The sequence below is a fragment of the Plectropomus leopardus genome, chromosome 4 (genome assembly GCF_008729295.1).
Source record: "Plectropomus leopardus isolate mb chromosome 4, YSFRI_Pleo_2.0, whole genome shotgun sequence".
Classification (NCBI taxonomy): Eukaryota; Metazoa; Chordata; class Actinopteri; order Perciformes; family Serranidae; genus Plectropomus; species Plectropomus leopardus.
In genome coordinates, this window is record NC_056466.1 from 5,424,891 (window position 1) to 5,446,002 (window position 21,112).

At 41.1% G+C, this 21,112-nt stretch overlaps 2 protein-coding genes across 3 annotated transcripts in view; one reads left to right on the forward strand and one right to left on the reverse strand.

Moving 5' to 3' along the window:
- Positions 1–14,704, forward strand: part of LOC121942669 (myosin-11-like) — a 45,470-nt gene extending 30,766 nt beyond the window's left edge. Inside the window, exons 20-41 of the mRNA XM_042485940.1 lie at positions 384–492; positions 678–809; positions 979–1,185; positions 1,268–1,405; positions 1,718–1,841; positions 1,942–2,113; positions 2,756–2,968; positions 3,134–3,278; positions 4,268–4,474; positions 4,589–4,693; positions 4,809–4,961; positions 5,618–5,866; positions 5,955–6,167; positions 6,465–6,677; positions 6,780–6,941; positions 7,702–7,830; positions 7,916–8,004; positions 8,104–8,227; positions 8,308–8,516; positions 8,894–9,002; positions 9,124–9,296; positions 10,837–14,704. Coding sequence (XP_042341874.1) covers positions 384–492; positions 678–809; positions 979–1,185; positions 1,268–1,405; positions 1,718–1,841; positions 1,942–2,113; positions 2,756–2,968; positions 3,134–3,278; positions 4,268–4,474; positions 4,589–4,693; positions 4,809–4,961; positions 5,618–5,866; positions 5,955–6,167; positions 6,465–6,677; positions 6,780–6,941; positions 7,702–7,830; positions 7,916–8,004; positions 8,104–8,227; positions 8,308–8,516; positions 8,894–9,002; positions 9,124–9,296; positions 10,837–10,963 — 3,502 coding nt within the window. The 3' untranslated portion in view covers positions 10,964–14,704. The remainder of the gene's footprint in view (positions 1–383; positions 493–677; positions 810–978; positions 1,186–1,267; positions 1,406–1,717; positions 1,842–1,941; positions 2,114–2,755; positions 2,969–3,133; positions 3,279–4,267; positions 4,475–4,588; positions 4,694–4,808; positions 4,962–5,617; positions 5,867–5,954; positions 6,168–6,464; positions 6,678–6,779; positions 6,942–7,701; positions 7,831–7,915; positions 8,005–8,103; positions 8,228–8,307; positions 8,517–8,893; positions 9,003–9,123; positions 9,297–10,836) is intronic.
- LOC121942670 (nuclear distribution protein nudE homolog 1-like) lies at positions 13,684–20,361 on the reverse strand. Of its 2 annotated transcripts, none has more exons than XM_042485942.1 (9): positions 20,241–20,361; positions 19,737–19,860; positions 19,137–19,290; positions 18,546–18,694; positions 18,251–18,387; positions 16,809–16,985; positions 16,626–16,711; positions 16,380–16,534; positions 13,684–15,908 (listed from the first exon to the last, which is right to left on the reverse strand). In XM_042485942.1, exons 2-9 carry the CDS (start codon positions 19,820–19,822, stop codon positions 15,815–15,817), a joined length of 1,038 nt encoding a protein of 345 aa, XP_042341876.1. In that variant the 5' UTR covers positions 19,823–19,860; positions 20,241–20,361; the 3' UTR covers positions 13,684–15,814. The 2 variants fall into 2 exon arrangements, with proteins under 2 accessions (XP_042341876.1, XP_042341875.1); XM_042485941.1 differs by having other exon boundaries at positions 19,737–19,864.
- Positions 20,362–21,112: the final 751 nt, after the last annotated feature.

Consider the following 21,112-nt stretch of genomic DNA (forward strand, 5'->3'; position numbering starts at 1 on the left):
TAGAATCACCAGAGGCCCCACGATACAATATTATCACAATACTAATTGCAGTTTAAAATGTTTTGCAATATGCTATGTATTGTGATAACATATATTGAGAGATCTTTTTAAATGGCAAATTAAAGGAAATCTTTGTCAACATCCATTTTTATCTAATAAGATAAAGTTTTGATCTTACTTCAGTCATTTTTATAACCAAATGTGTTTATCATCCATATTGGTACCCATTTTATACATTGGATCACACCTTACTTGCTCCTCACTGTTATAGAGTTTAATATTTTGCACCCACTGTTGTCTTATTTTAGTCATTGTTTGCACCAACATTGTATATGAAGGGAAACATAAACTCTTATCTTATCTTATCTTATCTTATCTTAAAGGGCATTTGCCAAGTTGCAGCAGCAGCTCACAGCCATGAAAGTGATCCAGAGGAACTGTGCTGCCTACCTCAAACTAAGGAACTGGCAGTGGTGGAGACTCTTCACAAAGGTCCGCTAATCATGCTGCGTAGTAGTGCAACAAAATAACAGCACAACTCTGTATATGACTTTTTTCTAATATTTCAGTGTAGTAGCAGAATGATTCTATTATATACTTGTAAATTACAAGCATATCTTTTAATTGCCCTAAACCTATTTTAAAAATGTGATGATGTCCATCCTCCTGGACTGCAGGTCAAGCCCCTGCTGCAAGTGACCCGACAGGAGGAGGAGATGAGTCTGAAGGAGGAAGAGCTGAACAGAGCCAAAGAAGTTGCTACAAAGTTTGAATCTGAGCTGAAGGAGATCTCATTGAAACACACATCGGTAAAGGACGAAATCTACAACCTTAAAAACTGTGCTGAAGTATTTAATGTCACTTTTCAGTGTTTCATTTAATACATGAGTGAAAAGAAGTCAGTAAGAATGAGATCCTGTTTAAGGAATCTGCTGGCAGTGAAGCTCAGCCTGATACGATGTGGTCTGTCTGCTTCAGGTTTTGGAGGAGAGGAATGCGTTGCAGGAGCAGCTTCAGGCTGAGACAGAGCTATACGCTGAGGCTGAGGAGATGAGAGTTCGTCTGGCGGCTAAGAAACAGGAGCTGGAGGAGATCCTCCATGAGATGGAGGCAAGACTGGATGAAGAGGAGGAAAGAGCTCAAGCGCTGCTAGTGGATAAGAAGAAGATGCAGCAGCAGATGCAGGTCGGTCTGCACATCTGTTTCTTGTTACTGGAGCTTCATACTGAGTTATGTTTGCTCTGAAACTGAAAAATTCTTCTTGTAGGAATTGGAGGAACATTTGGAGGAGGAAGAAGACGCTCGTCAAAAGTTGCAGCTGGAGAAGGTAACCTGTGAGGGGAAGGTCAAAAAGCTGGAGGATGACATCCTGGTGATGGAGGACCAGAACAACAAGCTGCTGAAGGTGAGTGTTTGAAAACAGAATTTATCAGAGACCATAAGATCAATCAGTCACTTAATAAGAGAGCAGCTGACCTATCGCTCAGACAAACAATGAGCGCACTGCCTAAACTAACGATGGCGGCTGTCAGTGTCAAAGACACATCTTTCTTTTTCGTCAGACCTTCGCCCTCTTCTTCTTAGTTGTGGTTGTGATGTGCAGTTTTAACTGGTTACACAAATGGCGGCACTAAGGCACTGCGACCGCAACATACTTGTGGTTTTGCAGCACATTTTGATTAATTGATTAATTGATTACCTACTTGGTGTTTTGTAGGAGAGGAAGCTGATGGAGGAGAGAATCGCAGACTTCAGTTCCAATCTGGCAGAGGAAGAGGAGAAATCAAAGAACCTCACCAAGCTCAAAAACAAGCATGAGTCCATGATCTCGGAGCTAGAGGGTAATAATCTGCTATGAATTGTCATGCATTAATACCCGCAAAACCATTTTGCCAAAATAAAACATTTATGCTCATTGTTAACTCTCTGCTGTACTTACAGTGCGTTTGAAAAAGGAAGAGAAGAGTCGACAAGAGCTCGATAAGGCTAAGCGTAAGTTGGAAGCCGAGTCAAACGACATGCAGGAGCAGATAGCCGACCTGCAGGCGCAGATTGCTGACCTCAAAGCCCAGCTTGCAAAGAAGGAGGAGGAGCTACAGAACGCCTTGGCCAGGTAAAGTCCTGAGAAGTGATAAAAAATAGCAGACATTTACAGATTAAATCTACAAAACACAGCATTTTAGCACTTAATCTGACTGAGCCCGAGTTGCATCAAATCAAATGGACTTAAAACCTGTGCAATTTTATTGTTACAATGTGCAATTTAATAATAATAATATTTATTTGTATAGCACCTTTCATACGTAAAATGCAGCCCGAAGTGCTTTACATGCGAGAGGGCTAAAATTTAAAACCTAACACTGTAATAAAATAAATAGAATAAAATCATTAACAGAAGGCCAGAGGTGAAACACAAATTAAAGACAGAGAAACATTAAACAACAAAAGCCAAAACCGTTTTAAGAAAAAACAACCATAATATGCAATAAAAATAAATAGAAGGTGGAATTAGTTGGCCATATTATCATTTCCATGTGCCATGGGTGTAAAAATGTTTAGTTTTGCGACTTGTTTGTACTATTTATATTGTTCTTCTTGCTTTATTTGTCTTATACATACCTTTCTTTGATATCACTTCACTGCTGTAAAAGTGAAAATTTCCCCTAATTAAGGATTATCTTACCTTATCTTATCAATTTTTAACTTCTTGGATATAAACAAATGTCCTCCTCGATTCCCTCCTCTTCCTCTTCAGGTTAGAAGACGAGACAGCTCAGAAGAACAACGCGCTGAAGAAGATCAGAGAGCTGGAGGGACACATCTCCGACCTGCAGGAGGACCTCGACTCGGAGCGAGCGGCCAGGAACAAAGCAGAGAAGATCAAACGAGACCTCGGGGAGGAGCTGGAGGCCCTCAAGTCTGAGCTGGAGGACACGCTGGACACCACAGCCACACAGCAGGAACTAAGGTTGGACATAAAACACTGAAAATTACAAATACAAAACTGTTACACATTAAAAGGTATATGGACACAATTCATGTTAGAGAAAAATGATACTGAATAGATGATCGAGGCTGCAAAGACAGAGGTGAAATGTCAAACATCCGCATGCTCCATCCGTCTGTTCTGCAGGGCCAAACGTGAGCAGGAGGTGACCCTGCTAAAAAGAGCCATGGACGACGAGAACCGCACGCACGAGGCCCAGGTTCAGGAGATGAGACAGAAGCACACCCAGGCTGTGGAGGAGCTCACAGAGCAGCTGGAGCAGTCCAAACGAGTACGCCTCCATCATTTCATACACTTATAAAAATAAATATATGAGCTGTTTGAAAGAAAATAGGATTCTGAAATTGGATTACATCATGTAATCCAGTTTTGGTTTTTATCTCATTTGGAACTTCAGTATATGTCGATTAAAAGTTTTTAGTAGCAATGGGATACCTTTCCTGATCTTAGCAGAGGGATGGATGAACAAATATAATGAAACTTAAACCGGTCAAATATTACACTTAATGTTACACTTTGGGTTTCCTAACTGTGCACCCGACCCGTTTTTCTATGTATAAACCTAAACTTAATTTGGTAAGAGAGACCTAAGTACATAAATAAATTTAAATAGCTAGAAGGCTACATTGGGATCTGGATTTGATATTCAGGGTCATTTACAGTTTTGATAGGATGATTTTCTGTGATGAATTCTGAAGGACGGAGACATCAGTTGAAGCTTCAATCAGGAACGTTTAATAGTCGAGTACTTTAGTATTCGGGTTGATACAGAAACGAAAGAAACATGCAAGCAGCCGTTTGACACAGAACAGAGAAAAGACAGTGGTATTTCTACACTTATGACGCAGGTGATTAGTATCAGTTACTAAGATGTCAGGTACTAGAGTTCTTTTGAGGAATGAGGCATGTATTTGTGTTGCTAAATTTGCTGGCACTGGTCCTCTCAGGTATCTGTGGTCAAACATAACTTGCAGACTTTACCATAGATAGGTGTGTTTACTTGAGGTAACAAAGAGCTCTACACCACTTATGGAGGATAATAAAAATATAATAACTTGTTTGTAAAAATACATACTAACAAATTTAATGTTGCTTAAAAAAACAGCACAAAAATAAGATGGATTAGCTTATCCTGAATAGCAAAACATGAGATTTCCAAATACGGATCATTCTGATCCAGGCAAAATTATTTAAGCTACTGGTGTTATTTAGCTTTATTTTAGTTGATACTAAATCTTGTATTTTCTTTCTCCTGCTTAGGTAAAGTCTAACCTGGAGAAGGCTAAACAAGCTCTGGAGAAGGAGACATCAGAGCTGACCATGGAGGTGCGCTCACTCACCCAGGCAAAACAGGACGGAGAGCACAAGAGGAAGAAGTTGGAAGGTCAGGTGACAGACCTGCAGTCACGCTTCAATGACAGCGAGAAGCAGAAGGCCGAGCTGGGAGAGCGCTGCTCCAAGATCACGGTAAAAGCTCTCAGTAGTTACATCAGTGCTGTAGATTTTTTGTGTGCATTTTTAAAAGCTACTAACTGAAACTCTAAAATAAATCCCCGAAACTTCATCTTTGTTGTTATACAGGTGGAATTGGAGAGTGTTACAAACCTACTGAATGAAGCAGAAGGCAAGAACATCAAACTGAGCAAAGATGTCAGCAGCCTCACCTCTCAGCTCCAAGACTCACAGGTGCCTGAATCTTTAGAGCTGAAACAGTGTGTTATCATCCCAACACAGTTTACATTTTACCTTTACTGTTAGCTGACAATAGGTCAGAATTAAAGCGTTGACCTCTGACCTACAGGAGCTGCTGGCTGAGGAGACACGTCAGAAACTGCAGTTGTCCACAAAGCTGCGGCAAGCAGAGGACGACAAGAACAGCCTGCAGGAGCAGCTCGAAGAGGAGATGGAGGCCAAGAGGAACGTGGAGCGACACGTCTCCACACTCAACATTCAGGTCAGAGCTCACACTAGGGGTCGCTAATACAAGTTTATCTATAGATTGGAGGTGAAATCATCAAGAAAATATTGTGGGAAAGAATAAGTAAGACCTCAAAGACAGATTTTAGTTACGTCTTACAGTAGATACAGTCTGTATTTTTGGGAATGCCCACAAAACGTCACATCCTTTCACTCTGAGGGGTTAAAAAAGTATTCACCACCATGCTGAAGGATTACTCTCTGCACAGCAAATAAACCTAAAATCCAGAGTTAAAGGGTGTTTTTCAATCTGGACCCTAATATATCCTGTATTTGTGTCTAGTTGACAAATTGGAACAACATTTTGTAAAAACTGGTCCAGTGAGCAGCAGCCAGGCTGCAGTATAAACACTCAGGGCATGTTTTTCCTGAAAAGACCACTTTTTAAATAAACATAGTGTAAACCCCTGACTAAGTGATATATTTTATGGATATTTCACATTATGTTCAATGCATAACAATAATAGCGCAGAAAAACTGATAAATTGTACAATTAATCTAAATAGTAACCCCAATAACGGGCGGAAGTTTGGGAATGAAGCAAGAAGGACATTGGTAAATGAACAAAACAAACAAAACTGATTAATTACCTTTATAATTAGTGCCCTTAACAAAGTCGTCTTCCATCCACAGTTATCAGATGCGAAGAAGAAGCTCGACGAGATGACGGGAAACATCGAGCTGCTGGAAGAAGGTAAGAAACGTCTGCAGAGAGATTTGGAGGCAGCGAACACCCAGTTTGAGGAGAAGGCCTCTGCGTATGATAAGTTGGAGAAGACCAAAAACCGTCTGCAGCAGGAGCTGGAGGACACGCTGATGGACCTGGACAACCAGAGACAAAATGTGTCCAACCTGGAGAAGAAGCAGAAGAAGTTCGACCAGGTCGGCTAAGTCAGAAAAGTGATAACACAACCCGTCGCACTGCGAGTTACACCCTAAAACTTGGTTTTCTGTCCTCCCTGGTGTCCAGATGCTGGCTGAGGAGAAGAGCATCTCCAGTAAATACGCAGACGAGAGAGACCGAGCTGAGGCCGAGGCCAGAGAGAAGGAGACCAAGGCTCTGTCCCTGGCGAGAGCTCTGGAGGAGGCGCAGGACTCCAGAGAGGAGCTGGAGAGAGCCAACAAGGCCCTGAGGATGGAGATGGAAGATCTGATCAGCTCCAAGGACGACGTGGGAAAAAATGTTAGTGCTGTAACAACAACTGTCACACATTAGACCATTCTGACTGGACTGACCAGTATATTTTTAGGCTGAAAGTCTGTGGTTTGACTGGTCTAATTTCTTTATGCTAATTAAATACAGTTTTGTTTTTTTAATACTTTCATGTTATCCATATAACATTTCTTTTTCAGTCAGTGATACATGTTTCTTTGGCCAAGAAGGACATAAATGAGTCTCAAATACAAACTCTTTCTGTTTACCTTTAACAATGCATGTCATGCTGTGTAAATGTTGTAGTTAATTTTGTATTGATGGCAGGTCCACGAGCTGGAGAAGTCCAAGCGAGGCCTGGAGGCTCAGGTGGAAGAGATGAAGACCCAGCTGGAGGAGCTAGAGGACGAGCTGCAGGCGGCTGAGGACGCCAAGCTGCGCCTGGAGGTCAACATGCAGGCGCTGAAGGCCCAGTTTGAGAGGGACCTCCAGGGACGAGACGAGATGGGAGAAGAGAAGAAGAGACAGCTTGTCAAGCAGGTAAACAGATAAAATATGTTGTCCCCGAAATGCAAATGTGTGATCTCATCCAATATCAGAGAATGTCACATCAATATAACCGATGATGTATACCGACTGCAGGTCCGTGAGCTGGAGACAGAGTTGGAGGACGAACGTAAGCAGAGAGCCATGGCGACAGCAGCCAAGAAGAAGTTAGAGACGGACATGAAAGATCTGGAGGGACAGATCGAGACGGCCAGTAAGGGACGGGATGAGGCCATCAAACAGCTTCGCAAGCTCCAGGTGAGACTGAAGTGACGGATGGAAATGCAGCAGTAAAAACTGCAGTTTTATTTTAGATTTTATTGTATCTGATTTTAAGTGATGCACACATTTGCTTTTATAAATTACTTTTTTGACCCTTTGAAACCCGAGCAAACTGGTTTTATTTCTTTCAAAAGTGTTGAGAAAAAGGCAATGACCAACTTCGCAACAAATGTCCCACAAATTGCATGACAAAAGTAAAAGGTGACAAAGAAAATGTCCTGAAAATAATCTGAAATTGTGTTTTTAAAAAGAGTATAGAATTATTAGAAAATATCAAAAAACTGGGGGAAAATGTCCAAAAAAACTATATTTAAAGTCATTCCAATTATGTCACAGAAAAAATTATACTATTTTTTTCTGCACCTTTTCATGTCATTTTGTTGTTTGTATTTTTGTGGGGTTTTTTTAAACTTGTCTTTTTTTGGTAAATGTTTTGTAACTTTTTACAAGTTTTTTGCTATTTTTTGGGCCGTGTGTTAAGAAGATGGTTCATGCCTTTTCCTCATTTTTTTGAAAGAAACTAATTAGCTCAGGTTTCAAAGGATTAAGCGTGTGATTATTTTGTACCTTCACATGCATGATGGAGGCTCTTACATTAGTTCGGATCTTTTGAAGTGGGGTTGTATGGAGTACTCATCCATAATCAGTGCATTATCCACAGTAGATCATCATCATCATGCACTCTGACGCTCTCCTTTATCGCTGTCTGTGTCTCGGTTTGTCTTCCTCCCACCAGGCACAGATGAAGGACTTCCAGCGGGAGTTGGAAGACGCCCACGCTGCCAGAGAGGAGGTGCTGACTACTGCAAAGGAGAGTGAGAAGAAGGCCAAGAGCCTGGAGGCCGAGCTCATGCAGCTACAGGAGGTAACACATTTGACTCCCAACAGGGCAGCAAACTGTTAGAGAACAGAGGAATAAAATAAAGGATGTATGTCTAACATGTTTGTAGGATCTGGCTGCAGCTGAGAGGGCACGGAAGCAGGCGGAGGCTGAAAGAGACGAGCTGTCTGATGAGCTGGCCAGTAACTCCTCTGGAAAGTGGGTGGAGATTTAATTTCTCCTGTGTTTTGTCTTTAAAATGAATGACACAGACAAATGATTGCTACGTTTTTTTCTGCGTGCTCTTTTTGTGTGCAGGTCTGCCTTGGCAGATGAGAAACGTCGTCTGGAAGCTAAGATCGGCCAGCTGGAGGAGGAGCTGGAAGAGGAGCAGAGCAACATGGAGATCCTCAACGACAGGCTGAGGAAGAGCACGCAGCAGGTGACCTGACAGCGGCAGCTACTTGAATTATAGAAGGGCTCAACACTGCAGTGGACTCATCCCCTTTTGTCCCTCCACAGGTGGACCAGCTCAACAACGAGCTGCAGACGGAGCGCACCACCTCCCAGAAGAACGAGAGCGCTCGGCAGCAGATGGAGCGCCAGAACAAGGAGCTGAAGGCCAAGCTGCAGGAGATGGAGAACCAGGTCAAGTCCAAGTTCAAGTCCTCCATTTCAGCCTTGGAGGCTAAAGTGGCACAGCTGGAGGAGCAGCTGGAGCAGGAGAACAGGTCAGGGTCAAAGATTTTTTTTTTTTTTACATGGTTTTATATCATTACACTGATGACATTTAACCACATCTAAACATTATATGATAGTAATGACTGTAGGCATGATTGTGTCCTAAACACACATGAACCTTGACATGATTCACGATAAAGCTGGTGCAGGTAGACATCAGGTGAAGAAATGTCCGAATGTTATTATACACCCTCTTCTTGCAGATCTCCCCTCTCTGTTGTAAGCACCTCCCACCAGGCGATCACTGCCATATGAAAAGTTTCATACTGTAATCTGGTGTTTCATCGGGTGTATTTTTGGACTTGAAAACACACATTTATATCAGTTGTACTAGTATTCCTCTCTGACCTCTTGTGTCCTCTCTCAGGGAGAAGCAGGCATCTGCAAAGAGCATACGCCAGAAGGACAAGAAGCTGAAGGACCTGTTGTTGCAGGTCGAAGACGAAAGGAAACAGGGAGAACAGTACAAAGACCAGGTACACTCACTCAATGCAGCCACGCTCAAACACAAGTCCGTACCTATTTGTGAGTAGATGAAATCTGGAATCAGGGATGGCTAGTACTAAATTTGACATATTTCCTTTGTTTGCTCACCAGGCAGAAAAATCGAACACCCGCATGAAGCAGCTGAAGAGGCAGCTAGAGGAGTTGGAGGAGGAGTCTCAGCGCGCTACAGCCGCCCGCAGGAAGCTGCAGCGGGAGCTGGACGAAGCCACCGAGGCCAACGACGCCATGAGCCGCGAGGTCAACTCTCTGAAGAGCAAACTCAGGTGGGACAAAGAGTCAGTCTGTCTTCTTGGCTAGGAAGAGTGTTTTTAATCCATTTGATCTTTTGTCTTGTTATTTTTTTTATTTCTATGTGTGCTGTTGAGCTGTTAAAAGAGGACGTTTGCTGGGGCCACTGTGGCGGTGCTCTGTTTTCTATCAAACAGTCTCATTTGACAGCTAAACAGTACACTAACATAATATTTGAGAAAAAGACAGTAACATAATCTTGATTCATATTTGATCAGCGCTGGCTAACTTGACCGCAGTTCACGAGCAGTGATTGACAGCTGTGTTAGAGACTCCCCAGCTTTGATCGGTTATTTTTGTTGTGCATTAATGCAATTAAAAGTCAGGAGGCAGAGGAACATGTTTTGGGTTTTTTTTAGGTTATCTGTCTCGTGTAATACTGTGTAAATATAGTGACGGTTTAAGCCATAGACTGTATATAAAGATGGACAACATGACGATTCCCCCTAAGTGTAGCTTTTCAGTCTCATTCGCCCCCTGGTGTCTGACTGCAGTATAGGTCATAAAGCCTGTCCCTCCATGTTAGTGAATGGGACATAGGCCAAACTAAAAAACTCAAAGTACACGCCAAATAATTTTTTTTTCACCCTTATGTTTGTTCAAATGATTGTTTTATGGTTAGTTCGGTTTTAATAAGTTATTTAATTATACAAATAGGGGGGTTTTCACCATGATTGACAGCTGTGCCAGCTAATCCGTGGGCTCATGTTCAGCGGCGCAGCTCGCAATTGGTCGGATTGGTGTTTTGGCAGAAACTTCCGCGTCACGGATATCGCTACTGCGCAGACTCCAGCTCCGAATGACTTCACCAGCGCAAGATGTACAGTGCCTGTATCCCGGACATTTGGGCTGCCGCATTCTCCATCTTTATACACAGTTTCTCGTATAAGAAAATATGACAAAAAGTTAGTTTTATAAGTTTCAAACTGCTGCTTTAACCACATTGAAATTATAGCAATCTTCAGAGGGTTGTAAACTTGAATTCAAAGCTTGTGTAGAATTTGGTAAAGCACCCTCACTGAACACAAGCAAAACAATGGTGTCCATCTCTATTCCAGAGGCAACCCTGAACCCAAGGAGTAACACAGCAGGTACCTCTGCGCCTAAAAGTTACCCCATCACCATTTCTTATTAACTACCATAACTTTTCATTCCCCAGTGCACACTCTTAATGCTGTCATTCTTTTCATTGAGCCTTACTGAGAGAAATATGGCTCATCAGCTACCTTAGAAAACCTAAAATATCTCCATTACACCAATTCCTTACTGGTGGCCATACTTTTCTCAGTGCTTGGTTTAATTGCCATAAACCGAACTCATTTTCCTTCGCAAATGAGTTACAAAGATAACCAGCGTGCTTCACCTGTAATCAAAGCACAACCTGTATTTCATCAACACCCGAGTGGATTTCAAACAATCTTGACCGCTCAAAACTGTCCTATAAGCACTCCTCTCACTGTGTGGATATGTTTTTGTGTTCGTATCTGTCTCGTGTCTGTCTCTGTGGTGTTTTAGGCGCGGAAACGAGCCTTCCTTCAGCGCACCCCGACGTATGGGCGGAGGCCGAAGGGTGGTGGAGGACGCCTCGGAGGAGGAGGCCGACTCCCAAGGCGACTTCAACGGAACCAAGCCTGCGGAGTAAAGGACGTCCAATAACGAGATTTAACTTAATAACTTCAAAGCCTTATATGCTATCTAGTTCTTCCATATCACCCCGAAATATGTATTTTCTCAAACTTCCAATAGTGTACCGATCTGTCTTCTTGTTTCAGAGCACTTTTTCTTGACACGCAATAATCAGGAGGACTTGATATCAACAAGAGGAGTTGTTTTGGTGACTCTGATGATGTGTGATTTGCTGTTTCTTTTTTATTTTTTTTTTTAAATTTACACTGTTTTGTACTGCACTGAAGACTGATTCCTTCTTATGCAAGGTTTCACACACAATCATAGGTGCCTCTAATTACCACGCTAACCTGCCAGCAAAGCCTCGGTGCTCCACGATAAGTCACCTTAAAGCAGAGACATCGTGTAAATCTGTGGATCTGTAAGTGTCGTCCTGTTGCCTGTGACTGCTGTTAGTGTTTCAGAGCAGCACTGAAGTGGATCAACAGATTGGATATTTTCTATGCTAGTCTGAATCTAGTCAGTGCTGCCGTTTGTACCCCAACAAACAAATATTTAGCTGTTGGACATTTTCTAAAGTCACCGTTTTATAGCATTTGCACCTTTCTTGTGCCCAGTTATGTTTAGATTGCTTTTACTTAATAAAGTCATAAGGTTTAGGGTAAACTATAAAGTCACGAGCCAGAGATTTCAGCATTGGGCATCATAATTTTCTATTTTTTTGTATTCTTCCTGATTTACTGTACATGTTCAAAAACATCACCCTAAACCAATGCATTCTCATTTCATCATGTTATATGTAACCAATCGATGTTTACATGACACCAATCGTATCTTATTACTGTTGAACCACCTGCACAAGAAATAAAGATCTTTAAAAAAAAAGAAGATTTTTTTTTCTCCTTTTAATGTTTCCGTCTTGGTCAGTAACGTCATCAGGAGGACATTATTCTCATTTGTTCAGTTCAATAGAAAAACAGCTGCAAACCAACAGGATCAGAGTTGGGTACATTACCTCAGGCACATTACAGTTTAAAGTCCAAATACAGAAGCAGTTGCAGAGATGCTGTATACAAACAGCCGGTACACAGTGGTTGTGGATTACAATTGCAGTTAGCTCAAGGGAGTTTAAACAGCAAAGAGGAGCAGGAAATCCAGTTCTCATTTGTTTTAACCACAAATTAACTCTACACACTGCCGTATACAGTGATGGCCATGATATTTAGATATGAACTGTAATATTTGCTAAAAGGGACAGTTTGGATTTTTTATCTAAGAATCTCATACAACCCCACCTCAAAAAAAATCCAAACTGTCGCTTTAACGAGCTGCTGGAGGGCAGTCATGAGAGATAAACCAGAAACATTTAAGGGAAAATGCACAAATGTCACATTAAATCTGTTAACCACCCTATTTCCCCATTCACAATATCTCTCACTAAAAGGCAGGAAAAAACAATATAGCTCTATATATAGCTACACAAATATACTATGAACTGTGCTTATCTTTGACCTGTTAAAATCTATTATTGCTTTGTATCTTTCCTCCTTCGCCCACCATATATAACTCTCGGTGGCAGACAGGAGGTCTCACACCTTTCAGGGAATTATTACTGTACATTCAGTAGTTAACATGTGCCGCTCTAACCCAAACAGTCAACTTGAATCAGTATAAAAGTTACTGATGACAATAGATCGTAAATCTGGGGAATCGCAAAGGCAGAAATCCTAATCCTATACTTCACATTCATAAGCCTCGCACGCTAGAAAATAATGAGTCCGCATAAAGAATTTTGTGCAATGGCAGGAACGAGGTGAAAGAAAGAGCCTAGGTCAAACTGAAAACCACGTGAGACTAAACCAGCCTGAGGGGAAGTGACATTATCTCATTCCTTCGTCGCCTGGCAGCATGAGGAATAGATGACCCACTTCATTTATATGAGCGATCACAGCAAAGCAAGGCCTACAAACTGAGGAGGTAATAACACTGATGAAGGCAGCGACGGCTAAAATGCTAACACCAGTTTTCTGGCAGCGACTCATTCATTCTTAAACTGAAGTGACGTATAGAGTCTCCTCTAGTACATAAACATTGGGAGCTCAGCTTGAAAAAAATATTTTAACATATATCTTTTCACCCGACAACATCAAGCTCCGCTACAACCAACACGTTCACTCCTAACTCGTCAAATACGGCAGCTTGGTCAGTGGCCCTTTGCTTCAGACTGTGACGCTCTGGGTTTCCCTCCAGCACCAGTTTTTAACTTATTGAACTCAATTTCTACTTATTACATGTGACAATGTCTTTCAAAATAATTTCCATCTGACAGGAAATCTGGTTTTGCCACCACAGTACTTTAGATTTAAGCCAGTGGTTCTCAACCAGAGGTTCTGGAAACTCCAGGGCTCCTTGAAGGATTTCCAGGAGGTTATTTTCACTATTTAATTAACAAAATACATAGGAGTCATAAGAGTGAATATTCTGGTTGTATGTTTCCCGTCCACCATGGTTATGTAACCAACTGTGGTTGACAACCAGAACTCTGGTATTAATCATATTAAAACCACAATCTTGAAGCAACATCTCATCAAATGAGGGTCCCTGTGTCAATTTAGGGGTTCCTGACATTAAAAAAAGTAGAAAATCACTGGTTTATGTGCCAAACTACTTAGATTTTATGCCGTGTTCACACCGGGCGCATGAACATTTCACAAGGCGAGTTTACATAAAAAATCAATGCAAAGACCCAAACAGACGCAAATTCACACCAGGTAGCACTATGGACATGACGCAAAGAAAACGTAAACACGAATTTTGTGTCTTCATGCAAGTTGAATTTTTCAACTTGAGCGAGAACTTGGTGTGAGGCAGCGTTGCAATAGCCTATCAGCTGAGACTCTCCTGACTCTACCGAGACCCAGAAGTGACGGATAAAAAATGTTGCTGTCTGTCAACACAGGGAGCTACACGGTACTGTACAGAGACAGAACAAATGAGGACCTGAAGGACTCAGAGGTCAGCGAGCGAAGCTGTAAAATTACACGGTAAGGTCTGAAAATACACCATTATCTTGTGTTCGAAATATCTGTGGAGTTTCTTTTAGCAAAATGCTCTGAGTAATAATTTTGGTCTTTTATTGTAACACCGGAGGGCGTGTAATATGCTGCTGTGACAGTCTGATAAATAATAAAGAGCGTTAGCGTCTTGGTTAACTCTGCTTCCGGGCACAGAGCTCCGTGTTTACTTCGAACTTTCTGTTGTATTTCACTGCAAACAAAGTTATCCGTTTGCTAATCATTACAGCCATTAGCTAAACATTATAGCCGTTAGATTACCACTACAGCTGTTAGCACAAGCACAACCACAGCTGCTGACAGCGAATTTTTGCGAGTTGAAAATTGCTCCAAAAATACTCCAACAACTGTCAACATGCAAGTAACGCGAGGTGAAATTTTTTATCGCGTCCGGTGTGAACACAACATTACAAAAATTATCATGGTTTGGATTTACAAATCTCAGTATGTCATTGGACAAAAGCCAGTAACTTTGTTACAAGGTAGAAACAACTCAAGTCCATTTTTGGTTTTACATGGGGGAAAAAAACCTGATTTTCTGGGCGATTTTCTATTACGCTTCATTCACATGGAATCAGGGAGATGGTAGACGGCCAACTAGATATCATTTTAGTGGACAGTCAGGACGGTAAAATAAGGTAATGCCGGCAGAGAGTACTGGCAACAATAATGGTAAACTGCATTGCCTTCAAAGTTAAAACATTTTAACTTTTCGCAGTCCTCCTCTGCAGAAGAGCCTGTTATTACATAAAATATTTCATTTTAAATATTTTATTCCATTCTTTGTAAACAATACGGCATCATTATCTCTAAGTATTATCATGCATGTTTCGTTTTACTGTCCTACCATTTTGTATGACTGTGTCTTTTTCCTGTGCCGTCCAGAGGGCGTTTTCCATCTGCCTGAATCCATGTGAATGAGCTGATTGGATTACACTGGGGTTAGTTGAAGGCCCTGTGCGTCTCATACAGATGCTGTGAGGTGCCGTGTGACGGACCACTGACCAGGCTGCTGTATCTGACACCACGGGAATGAGACCAGCTTGTCTCTACTGAAATTAATTAATGTCGGTGTTGTTCAGTGCTACATCATCCAAGTCTATCGTTTAAAGAATACACAACAAAAACAGACTTTGCTATTGAAATTAACCATTAAGCTTTACCATGGTTTAATATCAGATTCAAAGAGGAAAAAAAACCCTAATCCATTACTTTTATCTTTGATCAGTGTTTCAATCATCAAAGCTTTGGTTTGGATTTGGTCACAAACAACTTTTTCTAAATGTCCCTCGACGTTTTTGGTCCCTCAGTAATTTCGGTCACATCCAGTGGCTGTTATTAAACCACTGACTCTTAATCAGGTCCCTCTTCTATCATGAATGAACAAGTTCAGCCACCAGCCTACATTAGTTTTCTAGGAGCAGTAACATTTCAACAGCCCTGTTGAGCTTGATCCACACTGAAAAGCATATCAGTAGACACAGAGGGATCATTTCTCCCGATGCTACGCACCACAGTGTCAAAGATACAGTAGATGATATGATCTCGATTTTACACAAGCTGTAGTGCTGCTTGCTATCATAGATATGGTGTGATACTAGCCTGAGGCAGCAGGAGTCCATGCGCTGATTATGTGGAGCATGGAGTGAGGAGAGTGGCTCTCTTGTTCAAAATAGTTCAGCAGGGCACGTGGCGACACGGAAGACAGTTCAAAGTCCCATTGCTGTAGTTTATTAAGGATGGAGAGGGGACGGGTAGGGGGTCAGGAGAAATGTGGATTACAGCCCTTTTTCTCAAAGCAGAATCTTGACCCCTCCCTGCGGAGACTGGGGCCCCTGGGAGATACCTCTCGGAGGAGCTGGTCCGAACTCTAACCGTTTCACTAAACTGCAAGACAACATGATCACAAAGTTAAGTCATAAGAAAGCCTCATAACACTTCAAAACACGTATTACTTCCAATATTTGTTGGCTCTGCAGACATATAACGATAATTTAAATTAGTGCTGGGCAATATGGCATTAAAATAATATTGCAATATTTAAAGGCTATATCACAATACACAACATATATTTCTCAATATTTTTAAATGTCCTCTAAACTAATGTTAACTAGTAAAATACAAAATTGTTGAATGAACTGCAGTTACAATCATGTTTAATAAAGTAGCTTCTGTCATTTAACAAAGCTGGATACACTACTTTTATAATAACGTTTAATAAAGTATGGTTATAAGGAAGTTACGTACTCTAAAAATGAAATTTAAAAAAGAACAGAATAAAATAGAGCACAATAAAATATGTACAACATTATTCACACAGCGGATGAGCTATGTTTTTTTGTTGTTGTTTTCCCTCACCTGTCGTACTGAGGAGGGGGGCTCATGCTGCTTGCTTGGACCTCCGAGCCTCCTTCTAAACCAGAAGGACTACCAGAGGCAGCCGGAAGTGCTGGTCTGCTGATAGACGTGTCGTACACAAAGTCTCGACAAGACGCCAACTTTGACTCCAGATTCTGGCGGGGGTATTAAAAAAACAGTCAGTCCTTGTGGTTATTCTGAAAAGCATCTATGCACTGACAGTGGAATAATGTTAAAATCTCTTACCCCAACTTTTCTCAGCAGCTCCCCGACAATGTTGAGTGCAGATATTCTCGCAGACGTAGTGAGGGGAGTCCCCGTTAGACCATCGCCTACAACCAAACAGAAATTAGCAGGTAAACGCATAATGTTAAAAAGCAGTTGGTAATTCACTGTAGGTATTACTACGGTCAAAGTTTTTCCATTTACCTCGTCGGATATTGGAAGCAGGGGGCGTGGCGTACGAGCTGATAGGTTTGGCGGGTGTGGCGGGGATGGACGGGTTACCAGCTGAGGGGCAGGTCAGATCTGCCCGATCTGTGTCTTTGCCCAGACTGCTGGACGGCCGTCTTTCCTTCTGACGTACAGCCAGCTCCTGACGAAGGTCTGACACAAAAAGAACAAAAGAATACACAATTATACTGTGAGTAGGCGTTTTGTAAATGACAAAGAATCCAGTAATGGAGTCATGCCACGAGTCATTTCCATAACATAAAATGACACAGATTTGAAAGTACCTTAATAATATATGTATGAAACCATGCCAGCTGTCTGGTTATCATGTACACACTTTTAAAAAAACAATTGCTCTGAACTAAAAATGATTAATTTCATTAGTTGTTAACTACCGCATTAATCGCCAACTAATTTGACAATCAACTGATCATTTAAGGAAATTTTATATTTATTAGAAAAAAGAAAAAAGGTCAAAATTCTCTGACTCCAGCTTCTTAAATGTGAATATTTTTTGGTTTCTTGACTAATCTCTCAGCAGTGAAAAAAAACAAAAAAAAAATTGGGTTATCTGGAGCTTTGGGAAACACTGATTTAAAATGTTTACCATTTTCTGACATTTTATAAACCAAACAACTAATGAATCAAGAAAATAAGCGACAGATTAATCAACAATAAATAGTTGCAGCCCTAATTTCAACCAAACAATAACTAAAGACCGAGCACAAAGCAAACCACAAAGTGTACAGCCAACTTCCAAATGACTGCTGACATGCACAATCTGCACAAAACCACCACTCCAAAGTCTTTCATTCTAATCCAAAAAAACTTGATGGAAAAGCAAATCACAGATTTTCACAATTTGATTCTCCTCAAATGCTCCAAACGCAGTTTAGTTAAGAATTCGTCGAATACAAAATTGCCACTTTCATTTTCTTTTCTTCACCCTGGCACCGCCAGCCTTTCAACTCGTGCTCTCATTGTGGAAGAAAAAAGTAAAAGCAGACTGTAGGCTCTCGCTCCTGACTGCCTCTGCCATCAGTCAACATGCTCAGTCATTTGATGAGTATTAACTGAGCTGCAGAAAAAAGTTCTAGCAGCGCACACATCCAAAAGCAGTAAAGATTAGGTGCATGACGGAATGAGCCAATAAATAAATAAATATATAAATAAAACACACAGATAGAGCCCCCAAAATCCATCTAATAAGGACTTATATATATATATTAGTATTCAGCTACACATTACAGGCAAAAGAGAGAGAATAGACAGGAATAATTAAACAAAGAATTGGGAGAAAGTATCCTGGTATCAACATTTGCTGAGTTAGGCATGTTTGTAGAAAAATCAGCAGTTCTTGCAAACTTGAGAAGCTACAGTGAGTGTGTGTGTGACTGTTAGTGAGTGTGTGTGTGCACCTCTGGCTTCATCCTTCAGCCTCTGCACAGACTCAAGCAGGTTCTCTTTCTCATCCAGCTCACTTTCCAGAAAGGCATTCCTCTCAATGACATGGTTCATCCGCTGTTCAAAGTCCTCCAGAGACATGATGGTAGCCCTGGCACGAGAAAAAAAGCATGCGCCAAAACAAGTTTATCATGGATTTATTGTGCACGTCGGCCCTGTGTGCTACAGTTTGACTTTGTGTGTTTGTGTACTAATTTGATGATGACTCCCATTGGTGAGATAATGACAAAGGAGCTTGTAGACACTGACCTTTTGGTCCTCTCCAGGTCATCATTGGACTGCTCTAGCTCTCTGATGTATTTCTGCAGGTGATCTCTCACTGCTTTGGTTTGTGCAAGTTCTTCCTCCATGCCTGAGATGTGTCTAAAAGCATCAGAGTGCTGAGTCTCGAATTTCTCCTGCAAACAGCAACAGACATCATATTAAGTGACAGTGACAATGCCGGCTTTGCAGCGTCATGGCAGATTAATCAATGCAGCTGTCACCATATTTTAATGAAAGGATCTGTGTATTTTTTTTAAGATGTTATGTTCTTTCTCCTCCTTGTTCACAATCATCTTGCAATTAGGGGTTTTTAGCACAATCCTGCATTCACTTCCTCCATAAACGTTCTCTTCCCCATGGACCACTGAACAAAAATAGCAGTCAGCTGCCTTATAGCTAGGCAGCAATTTACTAAGTGACGGTGGCTATGTTATGCTGAATTTGGGTTGGCCAGAGGCTGTCTGTGGTGTGGGTGTGTCTCTGTTTCTCTGTCTTTGCCACTCGTCATTAACTGGAGCACCAGAGGTTGTGCAGCTCTGAAGGGACCGAGGCCTATTTATGATCAAGGTGCTCTACCTTTATGTTTTCCAGTTCCATGCGGAGTCGGTTGTTGTCTAAAAGCAGGTCTTTGTTTCGAACCTCGCACTGCTTCAGCTCGGTCTCCAGTTCTGCTTCATAGTCTCGGCTCATCTGCTGAAACTCCTGCAGCTCCTCCTGAGCCACATCAGCCCTGATGACAAAGCAGTGTTTACTGATAAATATAAGTTCACAGTGTGTCAATGTTCCTGCAGCTTAGGGCACATTAGATTGAAGACTTTTTTAAAAGCCACTCGGAATAAAGTTTATTTAGGTTTTATATTGCCCAAATGTTGATTGCAATACAAAACATGACCTTTCTTGGCCAGTGAAAAAGTTAGTTTATCTATACAACCAGAGTGGATCACACTGAAGACAATGAACACATATTACTGTAAAAGGTACCTATTTCATTAACCAACATTAGAGGGAAATATCTGGCATTTCTGGTTGGTTTTCTTGACAATTTTATGTTTCACACTGCAAAATATTTACATCATTTGCACATGGAAGATAACTGCACTTAAGAAATGCATTCATATGTATAAAGTTGATTGTTTATTTCAGATTCTCTGGGTGTTTGCTGCCTGTTGGTGTTACCTTAGCTGATGTGCCTCTGCCTGCTCCTTCCAGAAGCTTAGCTCCTCTTCGAGAGATGTAAACTTGTGTGTTGTTGGCTCTACCATGTCTGCTGCTCAGTGTCAGGAGGGTGGGGACGTGAGATCTAACTGTGAAGTAAAACACGGTCATATTTCAGGCTCTAATAATGTTTTTATCTGTAATGGGAGCCATTCAAACAACAAAACTGCAACGATTAGCAAATGCTAGCAAGGTTAGCCACCGTTAGTGTGCAGCGCTATGTATTATGAAAGGCTGGGAAAACTAAAAACTACAAATACTCGTCATTGCAAGTATCCCTGTCGATTACGATAGGTAAATAAGCGATCTGATCGCATTAGCTACTTTTAAGAGTCAACAGCTGTGTTGAAAAGTAGCTAAGCTTTTCAGCTAAGCTAATGTAGCTGAGTTAGCTAAGCGACTTAAAGCTAGCCAGAGTGTGTTAGATCCAAACACGGTAAAAATCAGAAACTACAGCAGACTCACCCGCATATAAGAGAGCGATTAAAACATGCTAAAGCTGAGGGGAAGGTATTTAAAGATAAGACTAAACCTCCGGACTTGTGCAACAACACAAACGTATTGTGACTAATCTCTCATTACGTTAACGCTCACCAACCAAATATAAACGAAGCTTCAGTTCTCGGACGCCATTGGACAATATGGATGACGTAGTGAACGTATCATCCAATCATATTATTGAACCGGTTTGTAGCCGCGGGAGGCGGAGCTCTGACGTCACGGCGGCCCCATCGCCTCCTGTTGACCTGATGCCACAATAACAACAAAGTCATGAGGTGTAGTCCTCAAATTTGTGTTAGATTTTAGTTTTTGCAAATTTTAGGTTTTTTTTTTCAATTACGTATGAAGAGCACATTTAACCCTTTTTTGTTAACATAACATCAAGTAACATCGTTGCTCCATCACTCATCACTTATATGCAGTATGATTACAACATGACAGCTCTTTTTTGCACCATTTCCACCTTAGGCTATACCTGTTTTATCACATTCATCATAAACATTTGAATAATATATGTACGTATTTGTATTATGTTATATTTATACTGTAACATGCCATGCAATTTCCTACCGTGTAGTATTTTTTCCACTTACTGTGGAATTTTTACAGGTTATATTTCTAGATTTTAACAGTATATATATACGACACACCATTTGTGTATTTCAGTTGCGCAACTATCAATCATAACATACAGTATCTGTATAAGTAAAAGGTGTATTTAGTGTATATAGATTTTATATTGTTTTTTTATACATTATTTAATTGGTATTTTTGTAATAGTTTATCTTCTTTTGTCACTCAAATCACTTTTTTTTCTTTTTGCATTTTTCTCTATT

Coding starts and splice junctions, on each gene's coding strand:
- LOC121942670 (XM_042485942.1), bottom strand. CDS start 19,822: ATGGTAGAGCCAACAACACACAAGTTTACATCTCTCGAAGAGGAGCTA. Junction 18,695..19,136: donor TGGAACTGGAAAACATAAAG/GTAGAGCACCTT, acceptor TGCTGTTTGCAG/GAGAAATTCGAGACTCAGCA. Junction 16,986..18,250: donor GCTGAAGGATGAAGCCAGAG/GTGCACACACAC, acceptor TTTTTGTGTCAG/ACCTTCGTCAGGAGCTGGCT.